Below are 24,000 nucleotides of genomic sequence, written 5' to 3' on the forward strand. Positions count from 1 at the left end.
TGCCGCAAGTCACTTCAGCGAATAGTGAGAGCAGCTGAGAAGATCATTGGTGTCTCTCTCCCCTCCCTCCAGGACATTTACAGCACCCGTCTCACCCGCAAAGCCCTCCGCATTGCAGGTGATCCCACCCACCCGACACACAGCTTCTTCAGTCTGCTGCCATCAGGGAGGAGACTGCGGAGTCTCCAGGCGAGGACCAGCAGACTGAAGGACAGCTTCATACATCAGGCTGTCAGGAAGCTGAACTCCCTCCCGTCCCTGACCCCCCTCCCCTCCCCTCTTTTTACCCCATACAACACTGAACTCTGACACTATGAGACCCCCCCCCCCCCCCACTTTATCCATTTCTTTATTTTTTTCTACAATGTCCTTCCTTGTATAGCTATAGAGTTGTATGTACATATGTTTAAACTGTATTATCTGTATTCGAACGTGTTTAATGTTAACTGTTTACACCAAGGGTCTGAGGGTAACACAATTTCAATTCTCTGTATGTATGTGTCGTACATGTGGAAGAATTGACAATAAAGCAGACTTGACTTGACTAAATAATAATTTAAAAAGACGATATCTCCGTTTGCATTGAACTTTCAGCGCTGCAACTTTATTGTTTTGTTCTTTATTGTTTTGATATTGTTTATGCTCAAACAGCCACATTACACACTAACTAACATTAAAAAAGTGAAATCGCAATCAACCACCCCTTTAATCAAACACACCTGAGCATGCAAATCAATGTCTTCAGTGTCATTAGAAAATCACAGGTGGGCGAGTTTGATCAAAGTTGGAGCTAAACTCTGCAGGTAAGTGGAAGTCACGAGCCATATTTGAGGTGGAACAGATTGATTGTGAAAGATGTTTCAACTTAAACTGACTTAGGAAGTCATTAGTTGCCATGACTTTTTGATCATATTACCTGCACCGTGCCCAAATCAAGAATTAACGACCATTTCTACAGCCATTGCAAAGATACAGCAGAGAAAGATTGAGAGCGTTTATTTACCTCAGCAGCAACCAATCTTGCATTCTCGCATCTGCAGCGCTTATTTTGATCTTTAAAGTTAGATATTTCCTATTCTTGGAACAAAATTAATGCTTAAGGTTGATTCAGTATTAGGCTAATCTTAATGAAAAAAAATAAAAAATCCCACATACAACATCAGCAATACAATGACAAAGTAGCTTATATTAAACATAAACTTTTATTAACTGACTGGATAAGACATACCGCGTTGTAACTAATAAATAAAAGGTTTTTGGATTTTCCCCTTACTTCAAACGAATGCTTAGTTTGGCTCATTATTGTTATTATTAATAATAATAATAATAATAATAATAAAGGCTATAGCCTACAATGACAAATTCACTTAGGCCTATATTAAACTTCGAACTTTTATTAACAATATGAATAAGGGAAATGTGTTTTACTTGCATTGTAACACAAATAAATAAACGGTCTTTGGATTTCCCCTTTCTTTAAAATGATCGTAGTTTGGGGTTCATTATTAGCCTATTAATTAAAACACATCAGCCATAAAATAGTACAATGGCAAATTTGCATAGGCCTATATTAAACATCTAACTTTTATTAACAAAATGAATAAGACAGATATAGCTTACTTGGGTTGTATAAGGTCTTTTCTCTCTTTTAAAACAAATGCGTTGTGGTTCATTGTTTTATTACTTTTTTATTTTGTTTATGAAAACAATAAAGACAAACTCGCTTATATTAAACGAATAAATGAAACTTTTATTAACAAAAATTGTGCTTTTGGATCACAGTGTCTCGCATCACTCGTCACATGACCAATACCAACCCCCCCCCCCCCCCCCCCCCCTTTCTTCCTTACCACAAGGGGTGCTAGGGTGTTTTAAGTTTCCTTAAGTAAAGCCATGTGGGTAGAGGAAGTTATGCTGTGTCCTGGTTGGGAAATGTGTAATTTCAAGACCAGTCTAAATTAAGGAGTTGTTTGTGCAGAGATGTTACATGTATGTTTGGCCTATGTTTGGATTGATGCTAAGAGTTTAAGACAGTGTATTTGTATGCATTTTAAAAGGACTCTTTATTGGTGAGGTCACCACATCATTGTCCAGTTTGAATATGGATTTAAAGATCTTTTTGACATGGGACCATAGTCTGGAATATTTTTTACTGTTCCTGGTTAGGAAGAGTCTGGTGTTTGAGAACTGTGGTGTATTTTCAATACTAGAGGTTGAATTATTCATGTCGTATCAGTCAACTTCAGCTTCGGACAGTGTTTAGACATTGATGCACTACAGATAGGACTTTTGCACACATCAACTTTCACATGACGGAATCCTACAATCTTACATGGCTCTGTTTGCTTTTTTGTTTTTTGTACTTTTGTGTATTTACATTTTTGGATATGTGCATATACAAAATCAGTGCTATTTGCTTCGTGAGTGTCTTGTCTCCTAAATGGTTTTAACATTTTTAAGCAATGAACCCCTTTTTGTATAACTAGCCTTGTGAAAAAGTAAAAAACACGAGACAGTTATAAAGGATCCCTGATATAGGCCTATTTGCTTTCCGAAGGCTGATTGAAAATGCTCCTTTCAGCCAAGTCCTCCTGATTCTGAAGTTGAGAGTGAGATAAAGGTCTGGTTGCGGAATGCGAGAGACAGAGCGGGTGGACGAAAGATGCGCTACCACCGTCTGCTGACTAGTTGAGAGACCTCAGGGGAAGAGTGAGCTTTGCCAATGAATACTTTAGCACATCAAAACATGTTTGCAGCAGAGGTCAAAGTAATTTGGCATTTTTTTATTTTTATGTTAATTTGTATTATTTTGTATAGTTAATTTTTGGTCCCTTTCAGAGTGTTAAATTAGCTGTATTAACATGAATTAAATGTTTTCTATTTTGTATTTAACAAATCCATTGATTTGAAATTCCTTTGACTACTGTACATTTTTGATAATACTGACAATTAGTTATGTGGTGACTGCATCCATTTCAGATGTATAATCGGCTAGCCCTAAGTGGGCCCGTAAAGGGCCAATGCAGGCTTATTTGCGGGGATAGGTCGCATTTGTAGGCTGCATACATCATCAAGGATGTCTTATTTAAGAAAAGCCGTTATTCCTTGTGAGGTGTAAAATATGGTTAATTAATGCTTACTTTTCTTAAAGGTGCAATAGGTGATTTTCTTCAGAAACATTTTTTGTTATGCTGGTTGAAAGTCGCTTCACATCCCAATAGCAATCATTAAGTTAAGTGGTCTAAATGTATTTATATATTCTGTGGAAGGCGTAGGACCAAGAAATGTTCATCCAAACAAAATGCTCATTCCAAGCATTTTGATTAACTTTCCTACCTGTCAACAAATGTATTTGCATACCTCTGCGCACCCTGTTCGTGCAGACAGGATACGTCATCAGCACATTCATGTACGATATGCAGAAAGAGCAAGAATGGCAGGCAAACATCAACAACCTGATCTTCCTTCCTGGTATTGTAGTACCTTTACTAACTGCACTATAAAGTTTTCTCACTGTTGAACAGTGTTGTGCAAGTTACTTCCAAACTGTAATACATTACAGATTACTTGTTACTGTTATTTAAAAGTAATTCCTTACCTTACAATATTACTGTCTCAAAATTGTGATGCGTTACATGACTCATGTATTACTTTTGAGTTACTTTCACCAAAATATCTACAGAAGTAGAACTTAACATTCTAAAATGACAAAATGTACTAGAGCCCTGCCCTAATGGCAAAGTGTTTATATTTCGTTCCGTATTTTTATTAATTTCATTTAGAAAAAAACGTTTGGAGCATTTTCTGTTCGTTAAATAAGTTTTTTCTTTCTTAAAGTAACGACCAAGCGGCCAGCGGCAGACCGGCAGGCTGATCATAGCTTATGTTTGATCAATTCAGCCTTCTCAAATAATCATGACTTGCCTAAAATAAAATCTATAGATATACTAAATCAGTTCAAGCATATAACAATGTTTAAATGTTAAACCTAGATAAATGTGCGCTGCATCCAGTTTGTGCGGAGAGTGGAAGCTAAAGCGCAGGACATGGAGACACCAGCGCAATCAATTGCAATTAGTTTTCAATGGAAACAACTTACGCCATAATTTTTGCTCATAAAGGTAAGAGTAATACATCATTTGTAACTGTAAAGGGTCTACTTTTATTTGTGTGCACTCACAATATCTACAAAACGTCGTGCTTTTATCTTGAACAGGAGCGCTTCACTAAAATGAACCGAAAGTCAGCGAATACATGCCTCACAGACATGATAAATATATTTATAGCAAGCTTGAAATTACTACTTAACGAAATAAATAAAAATGAAAACAAAAACTATTTAATACAATCGTTATCCGTGAAGATGCACTTCTCTCTAAAGGCGCGTCTAACGAGGAGATGGCGAATCCTTACTATTTCCCCCGGACACATTCATGGTAATTACTTTTGCTTTATTGTGTGTATTTGAATGCAGAACTCTTCAGCTGTGCTGACGGCTCGCTGCTGCTGCGGGACATTAAACACCGAGCCGCTCTTGAAAGTCGCAGTAGCACGAACTCATGTTATTTCCACCAGCGCGGCAATTTTTTTTCATAAATAATTGATGGATGTCTAAAATATAAAGATAAGGAGAAGCCTAAAACAGGCCGAGGACCGACCCACGTCTGAACTATGACGTGAATATTGGCCCGAAGCCCGGGCCTAGGGACATAAAAAAGTCGGAGCCCAACTTTAAATTAAATAAAAAAATAAAAATTGGGGGCTAAAAGTGTGTTGTAACGCAAGCGTTACTGAACATGTGCAGAGTAAAATATTACTGAAAATTGATTAGTAATGCCTTACACTACTGCGTTACATCAAAAAGTAATACGTTACTGTAATGCATTAATTTTGTAACGCGTTACTCCCAACACTGCTGGTGAATGACATATGTATTGTAGTAATGTTGTCTCTGGTCGTCTCATCAGTTCGCGTTCATGCGTTCAGGGGGCAATGCTTTGGATGGCAATTTGCAGGGAAGGTGGGACGTACACTTTCAGTGCTATCAGAATAAAGTTAGCATTTTCCAAGATCTCCTACTGCACCTTTAAATGAGACTGCCACGATGATATATGCAGTGTTCAAATGCAACCTCTGGAGGACGCAGCCTCTGAAATGAGATGCAGCAACAAAGTTCGCAACTTGTAATACACGTAGGGCCAAAATAAACCATGCGGGAACCACAGGGCTCGATTCATAGTTGCAAGAACTAGGGGTGCTGAGGCTTCTGCAGCACCCTCTGCCGACAGCTGTTTTACTGCACTGGAATTTAAGATGACACGGCTTGAATGCTTTTCTACATTTTTAATTTTCTCCATTTGTTAATTAAATTACTCTAAAGATTATTTTGTTTTTATATGTTGTTGACTTTTGGATTAGAGCTTTTTGGCCATTGGATCAGAGTGCTGTCAATCACTGCCTGCCCCTAAATTAGATCATGCTCAACAACATTGGTTTGAAACGCTGTCAATGCTTTGTAAAGCCTTTTTACCATGAGAATAAAGATACTTAACGCTGACTGAGATGCAGATTTTTTCAAACAAAAAGACACAACTCGACCACAGTCTCTGTTCGTGGTATGTAAACACTCAAATATATGTTTTAAAATAATCACCCTGGTCACACTGAGCCAATATTTATTCTGACAACTTTTGTAAAGCCCTCACTAGGCCCACACAGGTCCTGCACTAAACTACAACAAAATATCTGTTTTACTTTAAATACTTTTCAGCTACTATAACTTAAATCTTTTGGAAAAACAGTTATTATACATCTGAAATGGATGCAGTAACCACATAACTAATGTCTATATTGTCAAAAATGTAATAAAATAGTCCAGACTATGGTCTCACGTTGAAAAGAACTTTAAATCCATATTCAAACTGGACCATGATGTGGTAACCTCACCAATTAATTGGTGAGGTTATCACACTTTTAAAATGCACACAAATACACTCGTCTTAAACTCTTAGCATCAATCAAACATAGGCTATACATACATGTAACATCTCTGCAAAAACATCAGCAATGTACACTTTTAAATAAAAATTAAAAAATTAAAAAAACTCCTTCCTTTAGACTGGGCTTGAAATTACACATTTCCCAACCAGGACACTGCACAATGTATTCAGCAGGTGAGCCATGCTGGCTACTGCTGCTTGCTATTGCTAACTCCCTCTTCTTCTTCTTCTTGAAATTTATTGGCGGTTGATAAACAACAAAATGGTGTATTTCCGCCAACTGGTATGGAGTGTGGATCAAAATGACTTCCTTACTTTTTATATTCTCTCCCATAATTTTGTTATTTTAAGGTACTGAAAAATAAAATTATAGCATTAATTTCTTGAGTTATTTTGTAATATATCTCTGTTTAAATTGCATGTTTATTTTTTCTAAATGTTGCATTAGAATCCCTCTTTCAATTTCGTATTTTTGACAGTACAAAATAACGTTCCACTGATTCTTCTTGCCCACAACATTTACATTTAGTCATTTGGCAGACGCTTTTATCCAAAGCGACTTACAATTGGGGAATACAAAAAGCGATTCATCTTGAAGAGGCAGTCAGACAGAGGAAGTGTTCGTAACACCAAGTCTCAGTCATTGTTCAAATAAGTACAAGCTAGTAGGTGGAGAGAAAGATAGAGGGAAAGTTTTTTTTTTTTTTTTTTCACAAAATTCACACCTTCCCGTATCATGTTTACCCATTTTATAAAGTGTACTATTTAATCTTGTGTGTCCAAATCTCATCCTTGATATTACTATTTCATCTTTCTTGTTTTTCCCTGCACTTCTCATCTCTCCCACTTTCCTTTGAATTCTGTAAAACCATTGACCTTTTTTCTCCTTATCCCATTGTTTTTGCCACCGTTTCTTCAGTCTTTTCTTAACAATACTCTTGATTTCACTCTTACTTAGATTAACAATTAAGTTAATGTCGTTGTGTTTAACTGCTTCTTTATCTGCAGTTTAATTTCTTTGGATTGCTAACTCCCTCTACCCAAATGGCTTTACTTAAGGAAACCTAAAACACCCTAGCACCCCTAGTGGTAAGGAAAAAAAACTGACCACAAAATTATCAATTATCAGTTATCAATTAAAAGTTTAGCTCTAAAATTGATCAAACTAACCCACCTGTGATTTTCTAATGATCCTGAAGACATGCTCAGGTGTGTTTGATTAAAGTTAGAACTAAACTCTGCAGGAAAGTGGATCTTGCAAGCCTGGCCTATATGAAACAACAGGTTCTGAAAAGATCTCTTGTGGTTTGAGCCATTCCACTTCAATTGAGTGGCTAACGAATGGACAGTCAATGCTGTTAATATTCTTCTAGTTGCATTACAGGGCTTTGAGCCCAAAGCTGTGGGACTCACCTGGGCAAGCCCGCACTGGGCCAGTTTAGGTTTGGTGTGGGCTGGAAAAAAAGCCAGCATGGGCCCCGCAAGGACATGTTTGCAGGGTAATAATGTCTGAAAACATACAGTGGGGGAAAAAATTATTTGATCCCCTGCTGATTTCGTACGTTTGCCCACTGACAAATAAATGATCAGTCTATAATTTTAATGGTAGGTTTGTTTGAACAGAGAGAGACAGAATAACAACAAAAAAATGCAGACAAATGCAATTAAAAAAAGTTAGAAATTGATTTACATTTTAATGAGTCAAATAAGTATTTGATCCCCTATCAATCAGCAAGTTCTCTATCGTATCCAGAATATCTCTCCACCAGAATGCATACGTATGGGTCCATGACACCACCTGTGGCATGTGACGTGCATTATCTGTAAGACATTAATTATGCCCATGCGCAGATCGTACCCACCTGTGTATATAAGGGATGATCATAGCGCATTACTTCCTCTTTTGATTCCACGCGTTACGGTGCATGTGGCTAGTAATTGCTGGTAATCTTATCATATTTTCTACATTTCTATTTATTCAGTGTTTGTTTACCTGACTGATTTCTGTTGTTGCAGGCACCAGTGTGAAACCTCCGATCCATCAAGGATAAAAAGAGCTTGCTTGTTGCACCTCTTCTGGAGGACGGTAGCTTGTATAGAGATCTTTGTATATTCATCCATCCCGCAGCTATACCGTATCACACCATTAACGAGGTGTTAACGTGGTCACGAGCTGTAGTTCCGTATTGCATCTAGTGTTCTAGATCGCTAACGCGGGCGACTTTAGGTGGGTGTTAAGTCATCTTCCGCATGCAGCAGTGTTAAGAACATCAGAAGCACGATACCGTATTGCACGGCTTGTGCTACCTCGGTTTTCCACAGAAAGCGCTTGATCGCTGCCTCTCCCCGGAGCACGTACTACAGCGCCATCTATCTGTGTGGCGACAGCAGCATTGAGTGAAGTGTTCAATGCCTGGCCTCTATACCACCACAAGATGGTCATAACTCTGTATATCATGTCTTGGCATAGAGCATGCCTGGAAAGGCTGTGAGCAGCCAGAAGATTGCATGAATTGCTTTATTCTCCCAGCTCATGCAAGGGAGGCACGTTGGCAGTTTTTTAAGCGCAAACGCATGAGTTCTTCCACCAGCACTCCTCAGCCAAAGCGTGCTAGACAGGATGTGGTTACTACAGTTGCTGCTTTAGCACAACAAGTTAAAGACCTTGCTTCCCGCCTAGAGGGTTCAAGCTCTGCACCTACAACAGTGCTACATGATAATCCCTACTCTAGCTCATGGTTATCAGCACCAAGTCAAGTCAAGTCAAGTCAGCTTTATATGTCTGATATGTTACAATGTAACCCCAGGTGTCTTTTATACAGGTAAGGAGCTGAGATTAGGAGCACTCTCTTAAAGGTAGTGCTCCTGATCTCAGTTTGTTACCTGTATAAAAGACAACCTGTCCACAGAAGCAATCAGTCAATCAGATTTCAAACACTCCACTAGGGATGGGACTATACACCTACCTGCCGATTCGATACTATCACGATACTTGGGTGCTGATACGATATATATTGCGATTTTTTTTAAAGAATTTCGATTCTATTGCGATGGTATGTCTGATATATGACCAGATATGTCTGAAGCTGGTTATGAGTCTTGTATTGCTTTAACTGATGTACTAGAGGTTAATGCCCCCCTAGACCATTCTTTCATTTCTGAGACTGTGTCTGAGCAAAGTGTTGATCAGCTAGGGGATGAAGAAGATGAGTCAAGAGGATCTGGCCCCTCAGTCACATGACTCCAATCCATTGAGAGCTCTGATGGAGAGGAAAGTTGAAGCTTTAAATATTCCGCTGGTCTCTGAAGCACCGACTGCTCCATCTCGATTTGATGTGGCCAGTGTCTCCTCACAATCCAGGCCGTTTTTCTCTCCCCTGCTACCTGATTTTGAGAGAGAGGTTGTGGCTCAGTGGTAACATCCTTCCAAACCTTCACCATTTCCAAGAGAGTTTAAAATGTTTACAACTGTCCAAAATGCTGAAAAAATCGGATGTGGTTCTCTTCCTTCAATTTACCAACCGATTGCAGCAGTGATATCACCCCCTAAGTCACTTCTTGGACGTTCAGAAGGACTAAGTAAGAACTGCAGAGCCATGGATAGAATTCTACATCTGCTTCATGGAGAGGTTGCTAAAACAGCTTGCCTGGCTAACACGGTGATATTCTTCAGCTGTATCTTAACCATCTGCTGCAAAGCCTCAATGAATCTTTGAGTCCAGAGAAGGTAGCTGAATTACAGCTTGTGTCTTCTACCTTGGTGAGGGTGTCAAAACGACAAGCAACCTCAGTAGGAAGGTCGACAGCTCGGTTGTGGACGGCAAGACGGCATCTGTGGCTCTCTCAGTCCAGACTGCCCCCAGCGGATTGCACGTCTTTGCTAGGGCTTCCTGTGGTACCTTCAGCAATGTTTGGACCTGGTGCTGTCGAGATGCTGCAGCAAGCTTGTGATGCTCAAGCTTGTGCACGAGAGATGAGGGGATTTCTCCACAAATTTGGGCAAATTCCAGCAGCTGCTGGGAAAAACTGGTCAAGATATCGTAATGAAGGCCAAAAATCATCTGGAAGGCGAGATGCTGTAGATGCAAGGGATTTGAGATTTCAGATGGACGGCACTTGACGACACCAGGGTTGTAGGCAACCTAGACATAAGATGCAGTCAACAGCTGCTCCCTGTAAACGGCCGGGGGATGAGCCTCCTCGTTCCTGAGGATTCCCAGAACCCACTGTGCTTCCTCCTTCCTTCAGCCCATGTAGCAGCCTGGAAAGGCATCACAAACAATCCTTGGGTCATCACAACAATGACTCAGGGCTATCGGCTTCAGTTTATAACCAGACCTCCTCTTTCAAGAGTTCTGACAATGTCCTCAACGTCCAGTCATTCGGAAGAACAAGCCTTATTAGAGGAAATCAAAACCCTTTTGGAGAAAAAAGCCATACAGGAATTAAGGTTAGACGAAGCAGAGAACGGGTTCTGCTCCTGTTACTTTTTAGTGCCAAAGAAAAATGGCACTTTTCGACCCATCTTGGACCTCAGAGGTCTGAACAAGTTTTTAAAACCTCTAAGATTCAAGATCTTAACTATTCCAAGAGTGAAACAGGCTGTACGTCAGGGGGACTGGATCGCATGCATAGACCTGAAAGATGCCTACTTCCAGATTCCAATCTGGGAGGGACACAGGCGGTTTCTTCGTTTCGCGTTCAATGGCAGGGTGTTTCAGTTCCGCGTCTTACCCTTTGGCCTGTCTCTTGCTCCCCGCACCTTCACACGGTGCATGGATGCAGCACTAGCTCCTCTCCGACATCAAGGTGTGAGAATACTGAATTATTTGGATGATTGACTGGAGTGTGCACAGTCAGAGAAGATATGTCGGCAGCATGTAGAGCTGGTCATCAATCACATTCAGTCCTTAGGACTCCAACTGAACAGGGAGAAAAGCCAGCTTATTCCTTCTCAGACAGCCCAGTTTCTGGGGATGAACCTGGACTCTCTGAGCATGAAAGTTTCTTTGACGATAGAGCGCCATCAGGCTCTTGTGGACTGTCTCTCCCTTTTTCAGTCCGGCCAGAACGTTCAGTGGAGGACCTGCCTCAGGCTACTAGGTCTCATGGCCGCGGCTGCTCAGATAATCCCTCTGGGGCTCCTTTTTATGCGTCTAGTACAGAGGTGTCTACTAAGGTCTGGCCACTGCCAACAGACAGATTTGATGTGCGAGATACCTGTCAGAAGAGGACTTCTGAGAGCCCTCCGCTGGTGGAACGAGCCAACCAATACCATGAAAGGTTCTCGGCTGGGACCTGTTCTGCGGAGGCAACTGATCTCAACAGACGCCTCCATGAGAGGTTGGAGAGCGGTGCTCAATGGTACATGGGTCAGAGGCCTTTGGGAACCACCCTGGATGTCTCAGCACATCAATGTGTTGGAATTGAGGGCCATTCATTTAGCTCTGGGCTACTTCCTACCTCACCTGGTAGATCGTCACATCCTAATGAGGACCGACAACATGGTAGCCGCATCATACGTGAACAGACAGGGGGGACTGACATCCCCTATACTCTGCAAGGTGGCTCACAGCCTTCTCACTGGGGCACAACCTCATATCCTCTCACTAAAGGCAGTGCATCTTCCAGGATTGCAGAATCAAGCAGCCAATATGCTGTCAAGAGGGGGTCCTTGGCCAGGAGAGTGGCGTCTCCACCCAGATGTGGTGAAGATCATCTGGGATCATTTTGGGATGGCAGGTGTAGATCTTTTCGCATTTTGGAAGTCAACTCATTGCCCTCTCTTTTTCTCACTAGAGAAGAGGCAGACACCTCTGGGGTACGACGCATTGGCACAAGAGTGGCCTCAGGGTCTCCTGTATGCTTTCCCCCCCTTCGGACTACTTCCTCCTTTACTGCAGAGGATACAGACAGAGTTAGTGGAAGTGATCCTTGTTGCTCCATTGTGGCCCCACATGCCCTGGTTCTCAGACATTCAACCTCTCCTGGTAGGCCCTCCCCTGGAGCTTCCACACAGACGAGATCTTCTGTCACAAGCTCAGGGAACACTGCTCCACCCATTTCCTCAGGGACTGAAGCTGTGGGCTTGGCCCCTGAGAGAGCCCAGCTGTTAGCTAGTGGACTCTCAGAGCCTGTAGTGCACACTTTGCAAAGTGCCAGGGCACCATCAACAAGGACATTATATTCTTATAGATGGCGTGTATTTTCTTCCTGGTGTACTTCTCATCATTTTGACCCAATGACATGTTCAATTCGTGACATTCTGGAGTTTCTGCAGGAACATTTGGATTCAGGGAAATCACCTGCTACTCTTAGAGGATTTGTTGCTGCTTTTTCTGCAGCTCGAGGGAGTAGATTGAGTCTTTCTCCTCATGATGGCAGGCTGTTAGTCCAGTTTCTTAACCTGTTAGCCTGCACCAGAGCGACCTCGCACTGAACGCTCTTTGTTTGCATGTGTCATTGTTTTCTAATAGAATAAATGAAACGGGACAAAGTTAATCTTGTCAAACTCTATATCATTCTGAGGGTCTAAGCCTCAAGCATCGACGACAGATCGCTGTTTTTCGATGGAAAGCTTATAAGGAATGAGTGGCACAAATTTGCTACATTTGTGTAAGCAGTACACATCCAAACACGCAGAGTAAAAAAGCCGTACGTACCTTTATCATTGTAATAACGAGCCACAAACGCGTCCACTGCTGAAATCCCAGTTTAGTTAGAGAGGTAAGGGTCCACAGAAAAACATCCCAGCGAGCACTTTTAGTCCAGCGAAACAATAACGTTGTAATAAGGATGAATATTCCTTTGTTTACGTTTCATTTCTTCAGAGAGTTATTGTTCGCGTCCGTTATGGAATAAATTACGCTCAAAAACAGCGTCTTGGTGGTAAAAAAACAAAACGATTTTGTAGAATACGGTCTTACAAACATAATGAGACCGTCTACGGAAAAAAAGTCTCAGAAAAGCGGAATATAGATTATTTGAATTTGGCGCTCCCTCCTGCCGGCAGTGACGCTTCTGTGACGCACGCTGTCATCTGAGCGGGGCATAACTTAGCGATCTGCTTTATCCATAAAAAACTGTTTTTTTTTTCTTCTACATTTTTTATATGTGTGTGTGTGTATTGTGTGGGGAATGTGGCCGTGTCTGCATGATTATAATCTGTATGGACGCACATCAGCGTGTTTATTAGCGACTCTATGACGGCTATCATTGTGATTCATTGATCAGCTATTATTGATTATATGGCCCATCTGTTTGATTATAATCTGAATGGAAGCACATCAGCGTGTGTTTACTGACTCTATGACCATGTCTGGCAATATCACTTCACGTCTGGCAGTGATATTTATCATTGTAATAACGAATAACGAAGAATACTTCAGTATACATACTATATACAAAGCATTTTTTTCTATTTTTTTCCCTTTTTTATTACTCAAATAATTATTTTTGTATTTTTTAGTGCTCAAATAAATCTGTCTATTATTTTATAATTGAAAAACTATGCAGGAACATGTATAATGACTAAAATAGCTTGTATAATTCTGCAATCCATTTGGTGGTTATTTTTCCTCAAACAGGGGGGTGGGGGGACTATAAATAGTTTCAGAAAAAATATTGCAGGAATCTCATTTTTCATGGTATCTTCTTCAAATTTGAAATATGAACTGATGAGACACATGGCTTTCGATCCATTACTTTTCTGGATTGCTCCAGGACTTATTTCATGTATTTGTATATGAAATAAAAAAACATTCAGTGTGGAAAAATATTTTTCAAGGCACGTCAGTGTCTATAACTTTTTATCTTTTTGAGCATTATCAACTCTGGATGATAGATAGTAAAGCCCAGAGTCTCTTCTTTCCAAAGATACCTAATTTGTTTGTGTAAGCACACTTTGTCACAAACTGTTACCATTTTAATTCAGGTAGGTTATTTTCACCTGCGAGGCCCTAAATGGGGTTGAAGGTTAAAGTGTTAAAGGTGCTCAACGCCTTAAGGCGCGAAGGTCTGAGTCATTGCCTCCATGGGATTTGGATTAGTGAGCTGCACACCTTGTCAGTGCATGCAGACTGCTCTAGATTTCTACCAGATGATGGAGGGGGTTATACTCTGCCCTAATCCAGCCTTTTTGCCAAAGATCTTGTCCCCTCTCCATTTAAAGTGACTGAACTGCATTCTTTCCAGGGAGTGGCTCAAGATGAAGGGATTTCATCCTTGCTTTGCCCTGTGAGAACACTACGAACTTACATTAGGCACACAAGTCAAATCAGAAGTACATTCCAATTGTTTGTCTGCTTTAAGACAGAGAAGCTTGGTCACCCTCTGTCAAAGGCTAGGCTTTCTCATTGGATAGTTGATACAATACGGCAGGCGTATGATGGAGCTGGATTGCCTGCTCCCTCCCACCTTCACGCACACTCTACACGCAGTGTGTCCACTTCATGGGCTCTGTTTAGGAGGACATCCATGGGTGATATTTGTGCAGCAGCTTCATGGGCTGCTCCGTCCACCTTTACACGGTACTACAGGCTAAATGTGGCAGCAAGTACATCCTTTTCTGAGTCTGTGCTAGGACTGGCTAAGGAATGATGCTTATGGCAGGAGAAGACAGCTGCCATGATAGCATCTGATAGATAATAATACTAATAATAATTAGTTACATTTATATAGCGCTTTTCTGGGTACTCAAAGCGCTTTACATAGAAGGGGGGAATCTCCTCAACCACCACCAATGTGCATCATCCACCTGGATGATGCGACGGCAGCCATATTGTGCCAGAACGCCTACCACACACCAGCTTATTGGTGGAGAAGAGACAGAGTGATAAAGCCAATCAGTGTATGGGGATGATTAGGAGGCCGTGATGGTCAGAGGCCAATGGGGAAATTTGGCCAGGATAATTGACAAAAAATTGGGTATGCATGTTCTCAGTGATTTGTTCAATATTCTTGCTTGTTTTCCACATATATCTATGTTGGTGTACAAATTGATTTAATGTGTTCCTCTTCCTGACATGTCTTACAGTGCCCATATGTATGTATTCTGGTGGAGAGATAGTCTCGATACGATAGAGAACGTGGGGTTACATTGTAACCTTGGTTCTCTGAGTGAGAGACTATCTCTCCACCGAACTGTCGCTCAGAGACGCGTTCATTTAGAGGAAGTAATCCGCTATGATCATCCCTTATATACACAGGTGGGTACGATCTGCGCATGGGCATAATTAATGTCTTACAGATAATCCACGTCACATGCCACGGGTGGTGTCATAGTCCCATACGTATGTATTCTGGTGGAGAGATAGTCTCTCACTCAGAGAACCAAGGTTACAATGTAACCCCACAATTTCTGGCTCCCAGGTGTCTTTTATACAGGTAAGGAGCTGAGATTAGGAGCACTCTCTTAAAGGTAGTGCTCCTGATCTCAGTTTGTTACCTGTATAAAAGACAACCTGTCCACAGAAGCAATCAGTCAATCAGATTTCAAACACTCCACTAGGGATGGGACTATACACCTACCTGCCGATTCGATACTATCACGATACTTGGGTGCTGATACGATATATATTGCGATTTTTTTTTTTAAAGAATTTCGATTCTATTGCGATTCGATATTGCTGTGTTGCGATTTTTATTTTTTGTTTTTAACTCTAGACCATGGGAAAAAGTTGAATGATACACTTAATATACAGACTGTCACAATGAAAAAAAAAAAAACAACATATCTTAGCAGTTATTTCTCCTGTCTTATTTCAGTAAACATAAACAAACAGCCACAAAAAGTCCAATAGAAAAACACTTTTTGAAATAAAGTGCCCATTAAACTAGTTCCATTAATAAAATAAAATGAAGAGTCTGTGAAAGCTTTCTTTAACATCAAACTTAACTCGAAAGCCATTCTTTTAAATACTGGACTGTGTTAAAATATATAAGCCGTGACCCACTTACCATATTATATATATAATTTAATAAACAAAACAAAAAAACAAAGCCCTCGGTCTGAGGCTCCATGCAAGATCTCACCTCATGGAGTTTCAATGATCATGCAAATGGTGAGGAATCAGCCCAGAACTACACGTGAGGATCTTCTCAAGGATTATCTCAAGGCAGCTAGGACCATAGTCACCAAGAAAACCAAGTTGTTATTCTGTCTCTCACTGTTCAAATAAACCTACCATTACAATTATAAACTGATCATTTCTTTGTCATTGGGCAAACATACAAAATGAGCAGGAGATCTTTTTTTTTTGTCCCCACTGTATCTGTCACAGCCATCTGCTGGAGTGCCCATAAAAGACACCTGAGGGCACTCTTCTGGACTATTGTTTGTTTTGCTTTGGACTTCAGTTCCCATCACCCCTTGCACTATTGATTGTCTTATTGTTTCCAGCTGTGTGTCATTTAGTCTGATCGGTTCCCCTTTATATACCGTATTCTGTGTGTCCTTTGTTGCCAAAGTTTTGTTTTCTGTTATGCTGTGTTTTGGTTTACGTTGTGGTTTTGCCTTGTTTCTTAATAATATTTGAAACATGACACATTTAATAAGGTAAGGGGAAAAAAATATAATTTATAAACATATTGGGAAATATGTTGAGTTGCTGTTTTGTTACAGCAACTCATGTTCAGTTAATTGTTATTTTTACTTCTTTCCAGTCACAGAGCACTTTATTTTGAGAGTTATTTAAGTGATAGAACAACTGTAACTCAGTCCAGATTGGGGGTATTGTAATGTTTAATATTTTTTTGCTTTGGAAAGAAAAAGTATAGCATGAGCTGCCAATTATAGTTCTTAGAAGGAAAATCAGAATCTGCAAAAATCGGTATCGACAGGTCACCCTTACAAAAAATCAGAAATTGGAATCAGCCAAGAAAATTGCAATCAGTGCATCTCTACAATCAGCCATAATTAATTAATTCTATGTGTAAAAATTATTAATAAAAGGGGATTACTGGCATGAAGTTAGTAGTACTCAGCTGGTCATGTGGTCAACATGGCATTACATACTAAAATTACTAAAAAACAAAAAAAATAAAGTTTAAAGTAAAGCTAAAGAGAAATATTTAAAAACTAATGAAGTGACAAAAGCATATAAAATTAATAAAACAAATTCAAATGAAACCTGAGAATATTAAAAATAAAAGGCAATACAAAACATTAATAAATACTTTAATGGTGTATAAATATCACTGCAACTGCTATCACATCTGCACCAGGGTCTACACAAAAAAGATGAGTGTAAATTTACATTTTCTGTAATTCAATTGCATAACAATTTTCCATCCATTTAGATTACACTGTTTTAACAAACAAATCAATAAACTTAATGTGATTTATATGCATCATATGAATGAAGCAGGTAAGATTTATGTAATAACTCACAGCAAAGTTCCCACACTGTTCAGTGTCAATGTGTTTCCACATTACAGAATGTTCAAGTAGCATTTGAAGCAGTGTTGGAGAAAAGGAAATAATTATGTGATGATTAATGAACATCTGCTGTTAACAAACAGAATAACCGAAGGAAAGAGGAACACAAGAACTACAACTGACTTCAGCCACAGCTCAAGATGAAATCAACTGAAATAAAAGACATAAAATCCTTTAAGATCTGATTAAACAACTCCACAAACAGCATCAGATTGACTTTATTTCTGTCAGACTTCTAGAGAAGCCATTATTGAGAATTAACAGAGGTTTAGATGCTTTATTGTTTTGTTTGAAATCACCATCAAAGAGACCAGAGTTTAATTTTTTTTGTTGGACTCTTTGACCATTGACATTCTGGTGTTAGTATTACACTGGTTGCTTTAATTGAGTGTTTATATTAAACCCACTTAGCTTAGCTAGCGAAGCCAAGAAAAAAAAGTTGTGGGCAGATGATCCTTTCAAGTCCAATATCTGATTATATGGATGTTGTATTGCTTTACATTTTTTTTATATAGCTTCAGATCTAGCAGTATTGTAAAATCAGATCATTTAAATAATGTACAAATCACTTTGTGCAAAGTTTTCATCTGCAGCAAGACAAAGACCACAGACATCAAGAATCAGCATATGAATCTCAACAATCGTGACAGTCAACAAAATGCTTCATGTTGCAATGCATGCTGGGCACCAGCATACAAGACTCTCCCATGTATCCCAGCATGCATTGCAGCATGAATAAACAATGCAGCTGAATTGTCTGATTATTTTCTTTTATTCTTACTACATTATTTTACGTTTGCTGTTTTAGTTGTGACTTTTTAGTAGCTTGTTTTGTGATTTTTCAGAGTTTTATCTGAATATTTTGTTAACTGCCACCATTGTTGAGATTCATATGCTAATTCTTGATGTCTGTGGTCTTTGTATTACTACAGATAAAAACTTTTTTGTGCACAAAGTGATTTGTAAATTATTCAAACTATCTGGCATTTACAATACTACAAGATCTGAAGCTATAAAAAAATCTAAAGCAATACAACATCCATATAATCAGATATTAGACTTCAAATGATCTGCCCCACTCTTGAATGAACTCCTTTTTCTTAGCTTTGCTGGTTAAGCTAAGTGTGTTTCACATGAACACACAATTAAAGCAACCAATACAATACTAACACCAAAATGTCAAGGGTCAAGAGCCCAACAAAAGGAAACACTGGTCTCTTTGATGGTGATTTCAATCAAAACAATAAAGCATCTAAACCTCTGTTAATTCTCAATAAGGCCTTCTCTAGAAGCCTGACAGAAATAAAGTCAATCTGGTCAATCTGATGCTGTTTGTGGAGTTGTTTAATCAGATCTTAAAGGATTTTATGTCTTTTATTTCAGTTGATTTCATCTTGGGCTGTGGCTAAAGTCAGTTGTAGCTCTTGTGTTTCTCTTTCCTTTGGTGATTCTGCTTGATAACAGCAGGTGTTCATCATTAATGGTCAATCATCACATAATTATCTCCTTAACTCAAACACTGCTTCAATGCTACCTTAACACTCTGTAATGTGGAAACACATGAACAGCAGTGTGGGGACTCTGCTAGGAATTATTACATAAATCTTACCTGTTTCATTCACGTATGACTGATGCATATGAATCACATTAAGTTTATTGATTTATGTTAAAACTTTGTAATCTAAATGGATGGAAAATTGTTATGCAATTGAATAATATAAAATGTAAATTTAGACCAAATAATTTTTTGAGTGTACCTAATAAACGAAAATATCAGTTTGGGAAGATAAAGGTTTAAATGTCTTACCAGGCCTCCACAGATATAGCCCTTATGACCTAAAGTAGTACTGGCATGTGAGGCCCGGGGCTCTGGAGGCTGGCCCTGCAAGAAGTGGAACCATACATCAGGGTAAACAAGACAATGTATACTGTCATCTATCAATTTTTATGGCTGAGATGAAGTAATTATATATATATATATATATATATATATATATATATATATATATATATATATATATATATATATTACACATATATATTACACACATATATATAACACACATATATATATATATATATATATATATATATATATATATATATATATATATATAACATATTATTATTATTATTATTTTTTATTTTTTTTTCCTCTTAGTATATAAAAAAAATTGCTTCGTTTATCCTTGTTCTTTTACCTGGGTTTGTGGTTCGGTCCATGTGGATGACACTGGTTCAAACATATGCACTTCATTATTCCAACCCCAAAACGCTTGGAAAAAATCTGACCCGACTGTTGCCTGTAAAAAGTCCAGTTGATCTATCTCTACTTCTGTACAACAACTGTAGCTGTACATTTTATTTTTTTTTTCCAAGATCTTTCTGCTCACCCAGCTAACCTCATCAACCATAAAGCTCTTGGAGTTGTTGACCTCTCTGACTGTTTTGCACCCATATCCACCAAAGTAGATGAGCCTATGAATGACACCAGCTGTTATAAAACTGTGACTTCATAGCAATAGCTTCCTATTTCATGGCAATTATATGCATCATTAGCATTTTTATTACTGTAATTTCATTACCCTATTTGCTGTTGCAACACATATATTTCAAAACATGGTCCTTTAAATTTAGTGACTAATTTTAGTAACTAGTATAGTCATACTATAAAAATCTGAAGAGGACATTATGCAACCACTGTATTGTATATCTGTATAGACAGTACAGTTAGCATGTTTTTCCTTACCTGTTTCTGTAGACCCAGCAGGAATGTCTGATCCTGGGAGAGGGTGTCCCTCCCACTGTGTCTGTCACTTTTCTCCAGCTATATTCCACGTCCAACAGGTCAACACAATACATCTGTCATAACACCAGCAACATAGTCTTAAATGTAAGCAATGAGAATTTATGCCCCACAGAAATGCCACCAGCAGCTTTAAAACCGAAGCCCATAAACCTTTTTTGTTTGTTTGTTTTTTCCACAATTTTCTAAATCTTGTGCAGGGTATTTGGATTGCATTTTAGATGTATGTGTCTGAAATGCTAGGATATTGAAGGATCAAAAAGCTGGAATAAAAAAAAGCTTCATAAAATTACATTTGTATGGATGGAAATGCAATGATATTATGTCTTTGTTCCCTCTCCATGTCCGTGGCAGAGCAGCAAGAAAAACATTCTCCAGAAATTTCGGGGCGGCGTAGTTTCCCTTCAACTGAGGCTTTGTTCAGTCATATTTGCTTAGAGTAATAAACCTTGAATTACACTACAGTATATCCAACTTCCTATAGTGTGCACAGAGCAAAACCTATTTTTGGTGGACATCTACATTTGCAAAACCAAATCTCACTGAGATGTACCTTACACATTTTTCCACAATCTTTTCTCAATATGAGGGAAATGTTGGTACATTCAGAGCACATTATGATAGTATCACATTCCCTATCAGGTTACAGACAACATATGCAATTGTTTTGGACACATCTGGTCAAACCTGTTACTCTGCCTTTGAGATGTGATGCTTTATGATGATATCATTCCTAAAGCAGCTCACCTTGTTGGTGTGGCTATTGATGTCACATCCCCCAAAAATGTAAAGTGTGCCATGAAGATATGCACCACAAGCCTGTGAAAGAACAGGAGGAACCTCTCCGCCCATATGCCTCCTAGACCTGCCGCACACAAACATGCAATTGAAACTCAGGGGAAAATGTTGTTTGTGGTTACGAATGGTAGTCTGTGGTAACTCTGGAACTACCCTGTTTTAATGCAATAAAGCACAGCAGGCAGAATACAGTAAACAAAATACTTGATATATGCATCAAAAGTACAACTTGCATAAGGAACACCTGTTGCTAGGGATGTCCAGCTATTCAGGCAATGCAAATTCTTGGTAAAACAAATAAGCCAGATAAATTGTTCTTAAATAAAACATGGCATCTTACCAAACTCCACTCTCCATGTCATAAAGCCAGATCTCATCGCTGGGCAAAAACGTTTCTTGTCCATCCACACACTAAATAATAATAATAATAATAATAAAAATAATCATTTAAAAAATCGTTTCATATTTTTCACATTTTCTCAGTAATCCAAACAAGCGCAAAACAAAGTTCTCTAATCCCAACCAGACAAACTACTAAACTAACAACCCTCAACTATTTTGATCGTTTTGATAGTTGTACTCGTTATATGTGTGTTTAAGCGCATGGAAAATATTCGCGATGTAATTTTTATTTTTCTATAGAGCTCACCTGGCAGCCCCCCCAGACATACAGCTTGTGTCCCTCCAGGAAAGAGATATGGTTGCTCCGCGGTGAAACCGGTGAACGCTGCGCTGTAACAACCGCCGGTTCTGTACTCCCCATTATTACTGAAGCGGTCAACAACAGCGGTTCAGCACCTGAGAACACAAACATCAGCTCCCGTTGTTTACACTAAGAAGACTGGGTATGCAAACAGGAAATAGTTGAAGTTGGGGGCTGGACTTGAAGTAAAGAGAAGTAAACCGTTTTAAGTAAACCGACTTGAAGTAAATAGTACACTGAACCACGCAGCCATTGGTCCAGGGTGGTTGTGAAATGTACGGTATTATAATTACTAATTCCGTTCGTGCCTCAGCATAAAGTTGGCATACTTCATAAACTTACAGTTAAAAAACTTTATAAAATAGAAATGTTGTCATGGCAACTAACTGAAATATTAAAAATTGAGCAGAAGTAGCCATTTAACAAATAATTAAAACTTCGTAAATAAAAACAATACTAAAAAAGAGAGACAAAACTACTCAAATTAAACTGAAAACTGAAAACATAAGGATAAAAGTTTATTTGAAAATAAAATAAGCACCTTAATAATACATAATATTTTCTATATCGTTAGAATTGCAGGGTAGATTAAAATTTATTCCAGCTCTATGCACTTCTGTATCTAGCCAGTAGATGTCATCATTTTACAAGACAGGTAATTGTGCCCATAGAGCGCTATTATGTTCAAAATTACATTCACATATATGCATTTGGCAGATACTGTTACACGGAGCGACTTGAATTGAAATTAGGATATACATTTTATTAGTTCATGCATTCCCTAAGAACTAAACCCATGGTGTTCTTAAGCACCATGATGTTCTGAGCCACATGAACATTAAAATGAGTTTGATGTCCTTGCTTCTTTAGCAAGGTGTCATCAAACAAAATGTCTAATTCATGTTAAATTCAGGATTGGTTTAAGAAAAATATTACAATTATTGATACTCTAGGGATACTGTGTTCTCATCCTTTTATGGGGAAGGCGATATTATCTGTACCATTGTTGTGTTTTTCTAAACAGGGTAATGCATTTTCCAAAGAAAAAGGAGAAATGCTATTGAAGTTCAGAAAAACTACAGGAATCTAAGGTGTGGGAAACATTGGGACCACACCAGGAGCAAGCTTCCTGTTCTTGAGGGTTGGAAGTTTATCACAATACAGTTAAAGGGAAATGCTGGAGGATGTTCTGAGAGCGGTTTCCACACAAATATGAATCTCAATCAAACTTGCAGTTGGGTTATTTTGACTAGGTTAAAAAATAACTACAAAAAACAGCTAACTAACACAATAAAACACAATAAAAAATTATAATAAAAAACATGATTTTTGAAAATGTAAAAAAACGTCTCGCATAACCCTTGTTCTCTGAATAGGGAACGAGACGCTGCGTAAGCTAAGACGCTTTGGGAAATGCCCCTGGGCATGCTGATTGTCTGAAGCCCTTATAGAATCATGCCAATTCATTGGCTGATGGCACGGATGCCGTCCTCGACGTTCTTACGTCGCCTCCTTATACTGGCGAACACGCCGTCTGCTCCTCAGATTTCTCTGCTGAAAAGGCCCCTGTCGGCAGCGTGAGGAGCTTGGCAGCAAGCGCAGCGTCTCGTTCCCTATTCAGAGAACAAGCGTTACGCGAGTAACCCGAGACGTTCTCTTTCATAGGTTCAATTAACGCTGTGTAAGCTAAGACACTTTGGGAATGATATACCAAACACGCCAGGCTAAAAACGCTGCCTTATCTGGCCCGTTTACGAACCGGACAGCATACACAGCCGGTTCAAGCAGATAAAATCTGGGAACCCAGAGCAGTGTCAAGATCCAAGTTATAAAACCTGATAAAAGTGTGCAGAGAGGACCATCTTGCTGCTACACACATATCCTCTAGGTTGACCCCTCTAAAAAGAACTTGAGAGGAAGCCACGCTCCTAGTAGAATGCGCCCGAACGCTGAGAGGTAAAGAAAGACCATGCACCTCATAAGCCAGCGAAATATCCCTCACCCAGTGAGAAATTCTGTGCTTCTATGTGGCAAGCCCACAGCGGCCAGGACCAAAACATACCAACAACTGGGGAGATTTCCTCCAATGGCTGGAGCGGTCCACATAGATCTTCAAAGCTCAAACAGGACCGAGCATGTGAAGCCTTTCATCCTTGCTTGAAGCAAAGGGAGGAGGATGGAAAGAGTGAAGTGTGACCACCTGAGAGCGAAACGATGTGGATAAAACCTTGGGAAGATTACAACTTTAAATGCTGGT

The 24,000-nt window shown here is 39.2% G+C and overlaps 1 protein-coding gene across 3 annotated transcripts in view; it reads right to left on the reverse strand.

Moving 5' to 3' along the window:
* Positions 1–21,891, reverse strand: part of LOC306852481 (kelch domain-containing protein 1-like) — a 61,728-nt gene extending 39,837 nt beyond the window's left edge. For 2 of the 3 annotated variants that reach the window (XM_079389355.1, XM_079389353.1), the window contains exons 1-7: positions 21,690–21,891; positions 21,381–21,451; positions 20,990–21,107; positions 20,186–20,298; positions 19,830–19,914; positions 19,638–19,739; positions 19,244–19,318 (exon numbers count right to left, since the gene is read on the reverse strand). In XM_079389355.1, the coding sequence (XP_079245481.1) occupies positions 19,244–19,318; positions 19,638–19,739; positions 19,830–19,914; positions 20,186–20,298; positions 20,990–21,107; positions 21,381–21,451; positions 21,690–21,854 (729 nt within the window). In that variant the 5' untranslated portion in view covers positions 21,855–21,891. Of the gene's footprint in view, positions 1–19,243; positions 19,319–19,637; positions 19,915–20,185; positions 20,299–20,989; positions 21,108–21,380; positions 21,452–21,689 lie in introns of all 3 variants that reach the window. The other variant, XM_079389354.1, reaches the window with a different exon arrangement.
* Positions 21,892–24,000: the final 2,109 nt, after the last annotated feature.

Source organism: Barbus barbus (genome assembly GCF_936440315.1).
Source record: "Barbus barbus genome assembly, chromosome: 32".
NCBI lineage: Eukaryota > Metazoa > Chordata > Actinopteri > Cypriniformes > Cyprinidae > Barbus > Barbus barbus.